Source organism: Carassius gibelio, chromosome A19 (assembly GCF_023724105.1).
Source record: "Carassius gibelio isolate Cgi1373 ecotype wild population from Czech Republic chromosome A19, carGib1.2-hapl.c, whole genome shotgun sequence".
Taxonomy (NCBI): domain Eukaryota; kingdom Metazoa; phylum Chordata; class Actinopteri; order Cypriniformes; family Cyprinidae; genus Carassius; species Carassius gibelio.
The window spans coordinates 17770673-17783621 of record NC_068389.1 but is presented as its reverse complement, the minus strand read 5'-3'; the positions used below and the strand labels follow the sequence as shown (position 1 = coordinate 17783621).

The 12949-nt window shown below is 37.6% G+C and overlaps 2 protein-coding genes across 2 annotated transcripts; both read right to left on the bottom strand.

The window, feature by feature from the left end:
- Nucleotides 1-43: 43 nt before the first annotated feature.
- On the bottom strand, nucleotides 44-3227 carry LOC127934871 (PITH domain-containing protein 1). The gene is made up of 6 exons (XM_052532401.1): nucleotides 2860-3227; nucleotides 2590-2633; nucleotides 2386-2463; nucleotides 1467-1571; nucleotides 1262-1370; nucleotides 44-1040 (listed from the first exon to the last, which is right to left on the bottom strand). The coding sequence occupies exons 1-6, from the start codon at nucleotides 3052-3054 to the stop codon at nucleotides 939-941; spliced, it is 633 nt and encodes a 210-aa protein (XP_052388361.1). The 5' UTR covers nucleotides 3055-3227; the 3' UTR covers nucleotides 44-938.
- Nucleotides 3228-3687: 460 nt separating this feature from the next.
- LOC127934869 (elongin-A) lies at nucleotides 3688-12574 on the bottom strand. Its single transcript, XM_052532398.1, has 12 exons — nucleotides 12393-12574; nucleotides 11220-11276; nucleotides 11000-11115; nucleotides 9032-9507; nucleotides 6652-6926; nucleotides 6453-6564; nucleotides 6167-6319; nucleotides 5525-5622; nucleotides 5032-5212; nucleotides 4795-4921; nucleotides 4476-4624; nucleotides 3688-4275 (listed from the first exon to the last, which is right to left on the bottom strand). Exons 1-12 carry the CDS (start codon nucleotides 12462-12464, stop codon nucleotides 4214-4216), a joined length of 1878 nt encoding a protein of 625 aa, XP_052388358.1. The 5' UTR covers nucleotides 12465-12574; the 3' UTR covers nucleotides 3688-4213.
- Nucleotides 12575-12949: the final 375 nt, after the last annotated feature.

Genomic DNA, 12949 nt, shown 5'->3' with positions numbered 1-12949 from the left:
AAAAAAATTTATACATACTTACAAACATACATACACACACACACACACTTATTTATTTTTTATTATCATTATTATTCAGCCCATCACACACCACTACAGCACTACTTTTAACACCTGGGACTAGTTACAACACACCTTTTAATAATAATAAAAAAAAAACCTTAATTATAATTTATGAACAAAATATCATTAATGATTTTCTTAATTTACCAGTGGTTTGTTGGATTACAGCAAAAAATATGCTAAATTGAAGAAAAATGGGTTTGTTATGAAGGATTCCCAAAACGGTTCCATCTTTAATTCTCCTTTTACAATAGACATGTATTTGTGAAAAACACATGAACTGAAATTATAGCTCTAAGATGTGCACCACTATTTAAATAGCAGCAAAATAACAGAAGTTGTTATAAAAATAAAGTGATGTGAAATGGCAAAAGCAACTGCAATTAACCAGGAAATGTTCTTTAAAACTTTCTTTTTACACAAACTACCCAAATCCATCAATTTTAGACTCTTCGAGGTCTCAATTAAAACATTTTCTTAAATGGTTTGAATGTCACTGTTGACCCAAGGTATTAATGCAAAATAATATTAAATGGATGAATAAGACATTGTAAAATTGAGAATAACAACAAACTTTCCACTCTCTAGAGATGTTTTTTTTAAGGAACAGGCATCTTGCAAGGCTCATTTGTTCTGTTAGTTGAAGGATACACTGTTTATTTGACATACGCATACATGAAGTAATTATGCTTATATAGCCTAAGGTTTATTGGCACATTAGCAGAATTGCAGATGAACAAACCCTTATGAAGAAAACCCAGTTGAACACAAAGAACGCTTAGGCTCTCTCAGTTCATCTTCTCACCATTATCAAAACTCGTGCACACTTTTTATAGTTTCACACAGCACACGTGAGATTCTCTCTTCTCCATTTGTCATGATATGAACTGTGTCTGAGGCGTAATGGTCTCCACTTTGTGATCTGCTGGGTTGGCTGCTGCTTCATAGCTGCAGATTGTGATCTCATGCCTATGAGCCTGAAAGAACGATAAAAAGATACCAGATGACGGTGACCGCAAAAATGCAGACACTTCTGGATTTCTCTACTTATTTTTCTTCCCAAAGTAAAACAAACATTTAAAGAAACAGTAACATTGGCATAATATTGTCAGAATATGGCACATCTTCCACCAGTTATTAATAATGATGATGGAAGTGTTGCTGTCATTGCATGATATATGTTTTATCCAGTACTTACCTCTGTGTACTCTCCCCGCAGACCAATGTAATACACATGAGTGGATTCTGCCCCAAAGTTTCTAGATATGTGGATTGATAAGTGCTGCACATTGGAGAATCTTGCAATCCTATATAAAATTATGGGGGGGGGGGGGGTCCATTATAAAAGATGTACTATTAATGTATTTATGCACAAAACTGGGTTTAAGCATAAAACTGCTTACTTGGTAGGATACTCAAGCTCAGCAAGCGGATCCCTGTTTAGACGAAACGCTTGCTCTGGCTCTCTGCTTGTATCATCAAATGACATTTGGGGGATGTTCTTGTACCTGCTCAAAAAGTAGCCACTTGCAACACTCATTCATGTAAATTGTAACTGCATTATCCATATGTGATGCTACAAAAGATTATTATTTTGTGTTATATTTTTACAGTGAAGGCAAATTCACAATCACATTTTAGCTGTGATGCAATGTGGATCCAAATATTTAGATGGATGCAAGAGCACGGTTCACCCAAAAAATTAATATCTGCTGAAAATGTTGTCACCCTCAGGCCATCCAAGATGCATGGGAGTTTGTTTCTGACTTTTTGAGCTGATAAAAACAGCTGATTAAAACTTGTGGATTATTGTTATGTTTTTATCAGCTGTTTGGACTCTCATTCTGTCAGCATCCATTCACTGCAGAGGAACCATTGGTGAGCAAATGATGCTTCATGTTTTCCAAATCTGTTCCGGTGAAGAAACAAACTCATCTACATTTTAGATGGCCTGAGGGCAAGTACATTTTCAGCAAATTTAAATTTGTGTGGACTATTTCTTTAAAGCTATTATTATAAATTACTATATAAAGTTATTTTGATTTATTTTAAAAAGTTATTTTTATAAAACATTTTGTTGCTTTATTATTATTTATATCGGTTAAACAAGTTTACAACCACAGAGACAAAACAATTTTTTAAAAAAATGTAATATTTGGCCTTTTACACAATGTTCTTTTTAATAGTTTATCAATTATTGAAACAAACTGTTTTCATCAAGCAGATTGCCGTCCCAGTTGCAACACTTCTTCACTTATTTTCCATATATCACACTACAAGAGGTCTCGTTTTTTTGTTTTTCTTCAGTGAGTGCAAACTCACAGTCTTATTTCAGCTGGGTGTGACTCATCATCTTCTCCAGAAATAATGATGCCTTTCAGCTTCACGCTGCCTGTAAACCTGCAGATTGAATCAAACGCATCAACTATGCCCATTTCTATTGGAAAAGGACATAGTATATATGCAATTATATTAAACAGAAGAGAAACTGAAATGAGAATGGATGCTGCTGGCAACAAATCTTACGGTATATTGAACAGAAGCTCCTCGTCAGCATCGCTTTCAACAAACTGAAAATAAAACGGGACAAACATTAGAACAAACAGAACAGGATATTTAATTTCTCAAAAGACAATCGTCGTCTTTTATTTAGAAGAGTTCATATAAAGCAAAATAAACATGCATATATGCAATTAGGTAATTTAAGTAAAAAAAAGAAGTGTTTTAATTCGCAGTTGGACTCCATTCTAAACTCCATTCATTAACTAACGTTAAGCCAGGTGAATTCGTAGTTACCTTCGTCCGGTCAGTGCGTTGATCCCAAGGCTTGAACACCAGTTTCCCGTCTCCGTCTCGGCTCTCATTCAAACACTGAAGCTTCTCGATGTCAATGCGTCTGTACAGCTCATATTCCACTCCTCGCTCTGCTGGCTCGTGATCGCATTCACAGCAGCCGTGACTATGACCGCCGCCGTGGCCGTGTCCAGACATGGCGTGAACCTGCAGTTCGGGACCGGAAAAGTGCTGAAACACTCACAAATAAGCTTAACGGAGAGACATGAACGGCAGCTCCGGGAGCTTCTGTCACATCTGCTAAACTCGTACCGTTACACAGGTGGTAGAAGTGGGAAAGTTGACAACACGCAAAAACGAAACGTGGAACGTGATTGGATCACAAAAACCAATGAGGAGCAGAGTTTGGAGTCGCGTTCTTGTGATGCATCAACGTCTCGTTTCATTGGTCAGTCCGCGTCGTCGTAAATACAGTGGAAAAAAGACAGACTGGGCCATTATTAAACTGAACTTATTAAATTAAATTAAGACAATGACATTATTTACTCAGTCCACATTGTGAATTCTTCTTTTTTTCTGTTTTGACTCAAACATTAAATATTTTTGGCATAACGATAGTCATTTTTTACTACATTTTGTGTTCCACTAACGAAAAGAAAGTCATACAAGAGATAACAAGAGATGGCAAATAATGATCATTTCCATTTTAGGTGATAGGACAGAGTGATAGTGAAAAGCTGAAAACGAATCATAATAGCCAACCCAATTCGGTATTAAATTTAAGCTAAATTCCCATCAATATATTCATGAACAAATAAGAACAACATGTGGTGAGGGCAACACATGGATTTTATTAAAAATGTCCATAGAACACTTAATAAAATCTATTAAAACGACTTGATCTTTCATTCAAGGCAAGGTCCAGAACTGCCAGGTCCAAGATTTAAAATAAATACGATGGTGTGGAATTGTACAGTCCTTGAACTTTTACATCTCCTTCTCCCTCTCACTCTACAATAAAATCCTATACTTAGTCCCATGAAAGTGCAATGAAATGTAAGCAATTAAACATACAACAGAGAGTCTGGGTTCTGGTGTCACATGGTAATCTGTAGTGTATCACTAATTTTCTGTGTTTATAAAAACTTGTAACATGACATAATTGAGCATGGATGGTTGCTGATGTAGATATTTTCTGTAATTGCTTCCAGTGAACTGTACTGAGAATATTAAAAAAGCATAAAAAGATAAGATGTGAGAGGGCATTGCACATTTTCTATGAAGCATTACAGCAAAAAAAATGTTTCCTCCATCAGTCGTTCTCTCTTCTATCACACACACATAAACATTTTTCCCTTTACCGCCGGGAAAATCTGTTCTTGAATGCTTTGATAGTCTTAGCCATCATTGGGGCAACTTCTGAAAAAGAGTGAGCAGAAAAGTGTTGAAAAACATTCAAACAACCAGTTTGAATGAAATAAATTAGCAAAATTTGGACATGATCTTATCAATATTAATGGTTAGCATACAGTACAGAAATAAATGACTACAGGAAAATTTATGTAGAGACAGTTGTAGATAAACATGTAACAGCAATAACATTTCCTCTTGAGACTCACTTTTGACCTGTGGTTTGTCTCTGGCACTGTGAGCACCAGCAATGCTGGGAGCAGAGGGGCGTGAGGAGGACTCAGGTGGACTGCTTACTGACGAATGACCACCATCACTGGATTTGCTATGAAGGCTGTAGTTTGTTGCTGGTCTGATCCTGTATATGAAGAATTAGCATCATATTTATTTAAATGGAGTTACAAAAAAAAAAAACACCTCCATTTACTTCCAAGAAACTCAGAAAGCAGATTGTAAGCAGGAACGTCATGATGAAGTGTCATCTACATGACTACTGACAACTGTGTGACTAATGCAGCATTCACTTACCTGGCAGATGGAGGAGCAGCACTTGTGCTGGGAGAACCATTTTTAGTGCCAAACTTCTCCTGTATACGGCGGACATCTCGTGGAGGCTTCGCGACAGAATTGACAAAAGCCATTTTAACCTGCCGTCCTGTTAAAAGTGAACAATATAGTGAAAGAGTTTTTTAGTGTGTGAAAAGTTTAATGAGCTACACTGTTTTTTGTGCAGTACATTTGATCTAATGTAGGTACTGTATGTACCTTTAGGTTTGTTTGCATGGGCAGAGGTGATGTTCTCTGTGAGCTTGCGCAGACGCTCTTCCCTTTCTTCATGGAGCCGGAGATACAGCTCCCTCCAAGATTCATACTCTTGCCGAGGTTCATGTTTAAAATCCCGCTGGCAGTGTCTCATCCACAGATCATCTGACTCTTCTGTGAAATACTGAGTAGAGAAGCTTGGAATGAAAGAATAGCCTAAAAACAAGCTCGAACTTCATATGGAGTATTGATCTTGAAATAAGCATGATGACGGAGAATATAAACTAATGTTCAAAGTCTGGGGTGTGTAGGATTTTTTATGTTTTTGGAAAAGTATATTATGCTCAACAACCCTGAATTTATTTGATCAAAAATAGAATAGAGAAAAAAAAAACATTCTGAAAGGAATACAAAGTAGTTCTGTAACAGAAAAAGATGAGAGATGAGATAATAACTGTGAAATAAATCATTCGCATGTGACTGTTGACACACTTACTGGATTACACTGCTCAATCCGATAAAGCTGCTCAGGAGTGCATCTCTCCAAAACCGGTTCCAGGATCTCAAACGGCACTCCACCCACTTCATCAATGGCTAATTGAAAATACAATAAATATCAGTAAAAAGTTGACTCAATTCAGGTTAATTTCTACTTAACACTTCAGCCAACCCTAACAATCATTGCATCATGTGAAGTCATGGCCTAGTGGTTAGAGAGTTTGACTCCTAACCCTAAGGTTGTGGGTTTGAGTCTCAGGCCGGCAATACCACGACTGAGGTGCCCTTGAGCAAGGCACCAAACCCCCAACTGCTCCCTGGGCGCCGCAGCATAAATGGCTTCCCTCTGCTCCGGGTGTGTGTTCACTGCTGTGTGTGTGCACTTTGGATGGGTTAAATGCAGAGCACAAATTCTGAGTATGGGTCACCATACTTGGCTGTATGTCACGTCACTTTCACTTTACTGCTGTGATTTGAACATAGCAATTTAAAGTGCTGTCACTGTCACCCCATTCATCACACACAGCAAACTGTGATTCTTGAATGTGTATGGTTAAACTGCCTAGAGCTAAACACCATGAAAAAGTATTCAATCAGTAATTACCATTACAACAAATCATCAGAGATTAGGAAAACTCACAGTCTATATTGTTCTGTAGGACTCTGATGCACTGTTCATACAGAGACATCATTTTCGGCAAATACGAGGTCTTGGATCCAGAGTACACCACCATTTTAGAGTTCAGTCGTCGCCCTGCATAGCCACCATCTTCTTCCTCATATGGCAGTGGGACTGGGGAAGACAGACATGTTGTTATGAGTCCATGAAGACAGAATCATTGGGATTAATACACTTATTTTGTTTTTTTTTAATTCCGTTTCTTTCAAGTCTGATTTAAAGTGTTATAAAACACAAAAGTGCATACCTTTGCGTCTTTGTGGGGACAGTGGTGTAAGATCAATGGAGGGCAGTGGTCTGTAGTTGGGCTGGATAGCTGGCAAAGGGATATCAGGCAGAGTGGGAACCACATCCACTACCTGGAGAAATAATAATTAGAAATCCTTCGACGCATGGACAAAGGCTGGTTTCCCATCACCTCGCCTGAGAAACAAGTTCAGCCTCACCTTCCTGCGTTTCTGTGGAACAACAGAAGTGGTGTTTGAGGAAGAGGATGGCTTTGAGTGTTTACTACTGGTGCCGTTGGCTTTGCCAGACTTAGAGAAAGCAGAAGGAAGCAAGACGGCAGGCTGAGGGGGTCGCGAGGACGGCTTTTTCTTCTTTTTACTTGGGGTTGGAGCATCGTATGTGAGAAAGGATTCGAAAGACATAGTTGGAGCCTCATATGGCTCCTCATCCTCGTCCACTGGCTCTGGAACTTCCCTCCGCTCCCTTGATTTTCCTTAAGAGACAAAAGCAGGCCCAACTAAAACCTTATACTTACAACAACTCAATTTTATGTCATTTACTGAGAGACATTTTTATAAATTCATCAAAAGTAACAGTTAAATCCATTTACAATTTTACAAAAGATTTCCATTTCAAATAAATGCTGTTTTTTTTTTTTTTTTTACTTTCTATTCATCAAATAATGGCCTGAAAAAAATAAGCAACACAGCTGTTCGATTATAAAAATAAATAATTTCTTATCATTATAATATTATAATGATTTCTGAAGGGTCATGAGACACTGAAAACTGGAGTAATGATACTGAAAATTCAGTTTTGCATCAGAAATAAATTGTAAAAGTAAACAATTATTTTTAATTGTAATACCACAATATATAAGCTAAATATGGCTGTATAATATATAAATAACTTTCACATAATATGAAAGTTTGACTGTTTTACTGTATTACTGATTAAACAAATGTGGCCATTGTGAGTACAGGTGCTGGTCATATAATTAGAATATCATCAGAAAGTTGATTTATTTCACTAATTCATTCATAACACACAGACTGATACATTTCAAATGTTTATTTCTTTTCATTTTGATGATTATAACTGACAACTAAGGAAAATCCCAAATTCAGTATCTCAGAAAATCTGAATATAGTGAAAAGTTTCAATATTGAAGACACCTGGTGCCACACTTTAATCAGCTAATTAACTCAAAACATCTGCAAAGCTTTAAAATGGTCTCTCAGTCTAGTTCTGTAGGCTACACAATCATGGAGAAGACTACTGACTTGACAGTTGTCCAAAAGACGACCATTGACACCTTGCACAAGGAGGCAAGACACAAAAGGTCATTGCGTCCAAGCACATTAATAGAGAGGCAAAGGGATGAAAAAGATGTGGTAGAAAAAAAAGTGTACAAGCAATAGAGATAACCGCAACCTGGAGAGGATTGTGAAACAAAACCCATTCAAAAATGTGGGGGAGATTCACAAAGAGTGGACACACAGACGTATGCAAGACATGGGTTTCAGCTGCTGCATTCCTTGTGTCAATCCACTCTTGAACAACAGACAGCGTCAGAAGTTTCTATAAGACAAAAAGGACTGGACTGCTGCTGAGTGGTGCAAAGTTATGTGCTCTGATGAAAGTAAGTTTTGCATTTCCTTTGGAAATCAGGGTCCCAGAGTCTGGTGGAAGAGAGGAGAGGCACACAATCCACGTTGCTTGAGGTCCAGTGTAAAGTTTCCACAGTCAGTGATGGTTCGGGTGCCATGTCATCTGCTGGTGTTGGTCCACTGTGTTTTCTGAGGTCCAAGGTCAACGCAGCCGTATAACAGGAAATTTTAGAGCACTTCATGCTTCCCGCTGCTGACCAACATTATGGAGATGCAGATTTCATTTTCCAACAGGACTTGGCACTTGCACACAATGCCAAAGCTACCAGTACCTGGTTTAAGGGCCAGGGTATCCCTGTTCTTAATTGGCAAGCAAACTCTCCTGACCTTAACCCCACAGAAAATCTATGGGGTATTGTGAAGAGGAAGATGAGATATGCCAGACACAAGAATGCAGAAGAGCTGAAGGCCACTATCAGAGCAACCTTGGCTCTCATAACACCTGAGCAGTGCCACAGACTGATCGACTCCATGCCACACCGCATTGCTGCAGTAATTCAGGCAAAAGGAGCCCCAACTAAGTATTGAGTGCTGTACATGCTCATACTTTTCATGTTCATACTTTTCATGTTATACTTTTCAGTTGGCCAAGATTTCTAAAAATCCTTTCTTTGTATTGGTCTTAAGTAATATTGTAATTTTCTGAGATAATGAATTTGGGATTTTCCTTAGTTATCAGTTATAATCATCAAAATTAAAAAAATAAACATTTGAAATATATCTGTCTGTGTGTAATGAATGAATATAATATACAAGTTTCACTTTTTAATGGAATTAGTGAAATAAATAAACTTTTTGATAATATTCTCATTATATGACCAGCAACAGATTGTTTTAGGGATATTGCTTCTATATAAAAAAAAAATGAAATCTTTTTGACTTAAAACGGAAATGTCAACCACAATAAAAGCAGGCAAAACTTTCTTACCATCACTTCCTCCTTTCTTTTCCCTTTTGTTCTCGTGTGGGCTTAAATGTCGATTGTGTTTAGATTTGCGACCCTGTTGCTCTCTGTCGGCTCTATGCGTCCTCTCCTCACTGCTGCCAACACCTGTGGGACGATTCTTCCGTATCTCTTGTTCCTCAATGTCTTGGGAATTGTGCTCTCTGACTGGCTCTTTGTGTGGCTTGCAGTGTCTAATGTCATTGCGTGGAGGACTGGGCTCCGGCTCCTCTTCTGGAGGGCTTTCATATTCATCTGACTGATACTCCCTTGCACTGCTGTGTCTGTACTGTGAGCTGTAGTGCTGTGGAGGGGAGGGGGAGTAGTCATGTTGGTATGCCATCTCTTCATGTTGTTCCTCCTCCATGAGGGGAGGTTCATCTGGAGACCGCTCCCGAACCCGTTTGTGCCCTCCAGACTCATTCATTCGTGAGTGGGAATGCCCTTCCTTTACACTTGGTCTTTTGATAAACATGAAACATATATAACATATTCTTATTAATCTCTTATATCACAAGACAACAACTTCACAACCAGAGTTCTAAAATGAATACCCTTCAAACATCTAATCTGAGTAAAAGTCAGCAGCACTGAGAACCGTTCAAAGGTTTGGGGTCAGTAAGAGATATATATATATATATATATATATATATATATATATATATATATATATATATATATATATATATATATATATATATGGTTATTACACTTTAGCAAGAATCCATGAAGTTGATCTAAAGTGACAGTAAAGACTTTAACATTGTTATTTCAGATCAATGCGGTTCTTTTGAACTTTCTAGTTATCAAAGAATCCAGAAAAACTAATGTATCACGGTTTCTACAAAAATATTAAGAAGAAAAATTGCTTCTTGAGAAGTAAATCAGCATGTAACAATGATTTCTGAAGCATCATGTGACACTGAAGAATTGAGTAATGGCTGCTGAAAATGTAGCTTTGTCATCTCATGAGTACATTTTTAACATAAATTAACAAACAGTTAATTTAATTTGTGATCATATTTGACCACATTACTGTTTTTACTGTATTTCTGATCAAATAAATGTAGGCTTAGCGAGCCTTTTTAAAAATATTAAAAAAAGAAACATCAACCCCAAACGTTTGAACAGTATTTTATATATATGTATATGTATAAATATGCAATATGCAGTTTCATGACCAGTAAGAAACATAAGACACATGGATTTTCGGGCAGTTGTGGCAAAAAGTTAATTTTGGATCATGACAACAAAAATATTCTTAAGAGCAATGATTTCAGTTTCAACTTCTTTACACTAAGAAATTTTACCGCAGTTGCTTTGTCAAGAATCTTTATAAACAGATTTTAAACATTTATCTCTCCCCTTTGAGGAAAATTACACTGTTCTTATTACCTTAAATGGTTAATTTCAATGATGTGAACACTCATCCCCAAAATGAAAATTTTGTCATTAATCACTTAACCCCATGTTGTTCCAAACCCGTAAAAGCTTTCTTCATCTTCAGAACACAATTTAATACATTTTGGATTAAATATATTAATATATTATATACGCTTTGATTTGAACGAAAACAGCGCATTCTTGTTGTGCGGGCAGCTGACACAGAAGAACATAAGCTGCCTGCGTTCAGCTCAGAGACACAGAGGAGACAAATTGTTGAAAAAAGTTGTTATTTTTGTTTTGTTTCTGTACATAAAGAATTCGTGTCACTTCATAAAATTCAGATTGAACCACTGATGGCAGATGGACTATTCTGACGACGTCTTTCTCACTTTTCTATGGGACAGTCACAAGCCTCCCGGTTTTCATCCATAATATGTTAAATTGAGTTCTGAAGACGAACAAAGCTTTTACAGGTTTGGAACAACATGGGGGTAAAGTGACTGATGACAAAATTGTCATTTTGGGGTGGAGGATCCCTATATTAATATATCAATTTAAAAAGCTAACCTGTCTGCAGATCTCTCTGGAACCAGCTTTTTCCACTTGGCCACAAGGTTCTTCGCTGACTCCCCAGCAAATTCATGTTTGCGCAGAGAATTCACTGTCTTTCCAATGCCTGTTTCCTGAAAGAATCAAAGAAAACAAACACATTAAAAGCCATAGAACTAATTGCATTTTTACCAAATCAAGTGTAATACTTTAGAACCAAGTCATATTTTAATCTTACCACCAGGATGTCCACTGTTATAGGAAGCTCCCCGAGCCTTTTGAGAGTTTTCAGCAGCTAGACAGAAGATGAAGAGGAAAAAAAAAAAGTTTCATTGACAATAAGAAGTATTTATGGTTGATAAAATTTCCATTAACACTCACCACTAACAGTTGAGGCAAAACATTAATTTTGCGCCATGACAACAACAATATTGGAAAGAACATTTTGTCAAAATCTTTGTGATCAAACTGTTTAACTGTGAACTTTGTGGAAAACTACACTACGCTATAATTTACAATGTATTTAACACAAATTATCCTAAAATACCAAATGCATCATTCTATAAAACTAACTGCAAAAAATAGATATGTACTGTGATGCATAAATTATACCCAAATACATACAAAATACAGACAAACCACATAGATAAAATACTGGCAGTAGCATACACCATGATGTTTACATATTTCAAAGAGTAACTGCCATTTAGACATCAAAAGGGTAAAAATGTGCAATGTCCAAATAACAGTAGTACAGTGGTATTTTATTGTACACAATGACAGATTACTGCCAGGTAACATAATTATTAGTTGGTTAAGCCATGTCAAAAATTCACTTTAATGCCAGAAATACCAAAACAAACATTTAAGTGCATTTTCACTTAAGTGTCATCGTGACCTACAGAGGAACATGGGGGGGGGGGTCTCATACCCCACTGAGCTTCCCAAATAGACAACATTTTCTGAGGCATCTAATGAAAAATTTCCACCTTATTGTAATAACTATTCCGTGTTGAGGAGGAATCGTGTCTTATGGAGTAACGTCAACATAACCCCCACTGCTTTACTCAGGGCCTGTCTTCAATTGTCACCGCTATGGTATTAAATCGCTGTGGTTGACATCTCTGATAACTGAGCACAAGCTTCTGGGAAAGTGCCTCGATGCTGTGTCTGCTGTAGTAGCTCGGTACATCGAGGCGTAGAAAAAAATCTTAATCTAGACTCTATCTAAACCGATCATCAATTTCTCGGTCTGCTGCTCTTGTAAATAAATGTTAGCTATACGTGGGGTTTCTGGACAGCAGCGCTGATCGAACCTCAGACTAGACACCCGCCGAAGTGCGTGAGACACGGGCATACAGAAAGAAGAGACGTACATCATTCGCATCGTCACACCGAAAAGGTTCCTTACCTTACGAGGCTCTTGGTTTTCTGCAAGCCTTAACTGCAACTTCTCAACCGCTTCCAATATCTCCTCCGCCATGTTTACAGATGGTGCATGTTGCCCGGAAGCCACAACAGCAGCAGTAGTGGTGGTGGTGGGGGCCTACTGTTGTTTCTGACTGCTCTGATGCGAACTTCCGTCACTCCAGACGTAGATTCCGGAAGAACGTCATTCTTCTGTTATAATAAATCATCCTAATCACTTGGTGAAGGGGAGGAATATACATGGAGTCATAATCTCTCTCTCTAGCTCTCATCCTCATGCTGGATTATGCAGAATAGGCCTATGCTACACAAAGCATGTTGGATCCTGTGTTCAGAAAGAATTCCACAGAGGTGACAGGTCCAGTGTTTTGGATATTTAATTGAAGTTTCTGATTCCTTTAATTAGCCAGCTGCAAAATGTTCTCCATCTGCCACTATGCTTCACCCTAAGACTCATCTCTTCATTCTCGTATCGACTATTGGTTAGTGTTTAATTATTTGACTAATAATGTGACCTCTGTATTGATAGATCCTTGCATC

What these genes read in the sequence shown, in the direction of transcription:
- LOC127934869 (XM_052532398.1), bottom strand. Translation starts at nt 12,464, where the DNA reads ATGGCGGAGGAGATATTGGAAGCGGTTGAGAAGTTGCAGTTAAGGCTT. An exon ending in AAAGAAAGGAGGAAGTGATG is followed by an intron (nt 6,927 to 9,031) that starts GTAAGAAAGTTT and finishes TTGTCTCTTAAG; the next exon opens with GAAAATCAAGGGAGCGGAGG. An exon ending in TTCCACAGAAACGCAGGAAG is followed by an intron (nt 6,565 to 6,651) that starts GTGAGGCTGAAC and finishes TTATTTCTCCAG; the next exon opens with GTAGTGGATGTGGTTCCCAC.
- LOC127934871 (XM_052532401.1), bottom strand. Translation starts at nt 3,054, where the DNA reads ATGTCTGGACACGGCCACGGCGGCGGTCATAGTCACGGCTGCTGTGAA. An exon ending in AACGCACTGACCGGACGAAG is followed by an intron (nt 2,634 to 2,859) that starts GTAACTACGAAT and finishes TTTTATTTTCAG; the next exon opens with TTTGTTGAAAGCGATGCTGA. An exon ending in TGCGGGGAGAGTACACAGAG is followed by an intron (nt 1,041 to 1,261) that starts GTAAGTACTGGA and finishes TCGTTCTTTCAG; the next exon opens with GCTCATAGGCATGAGATCAC.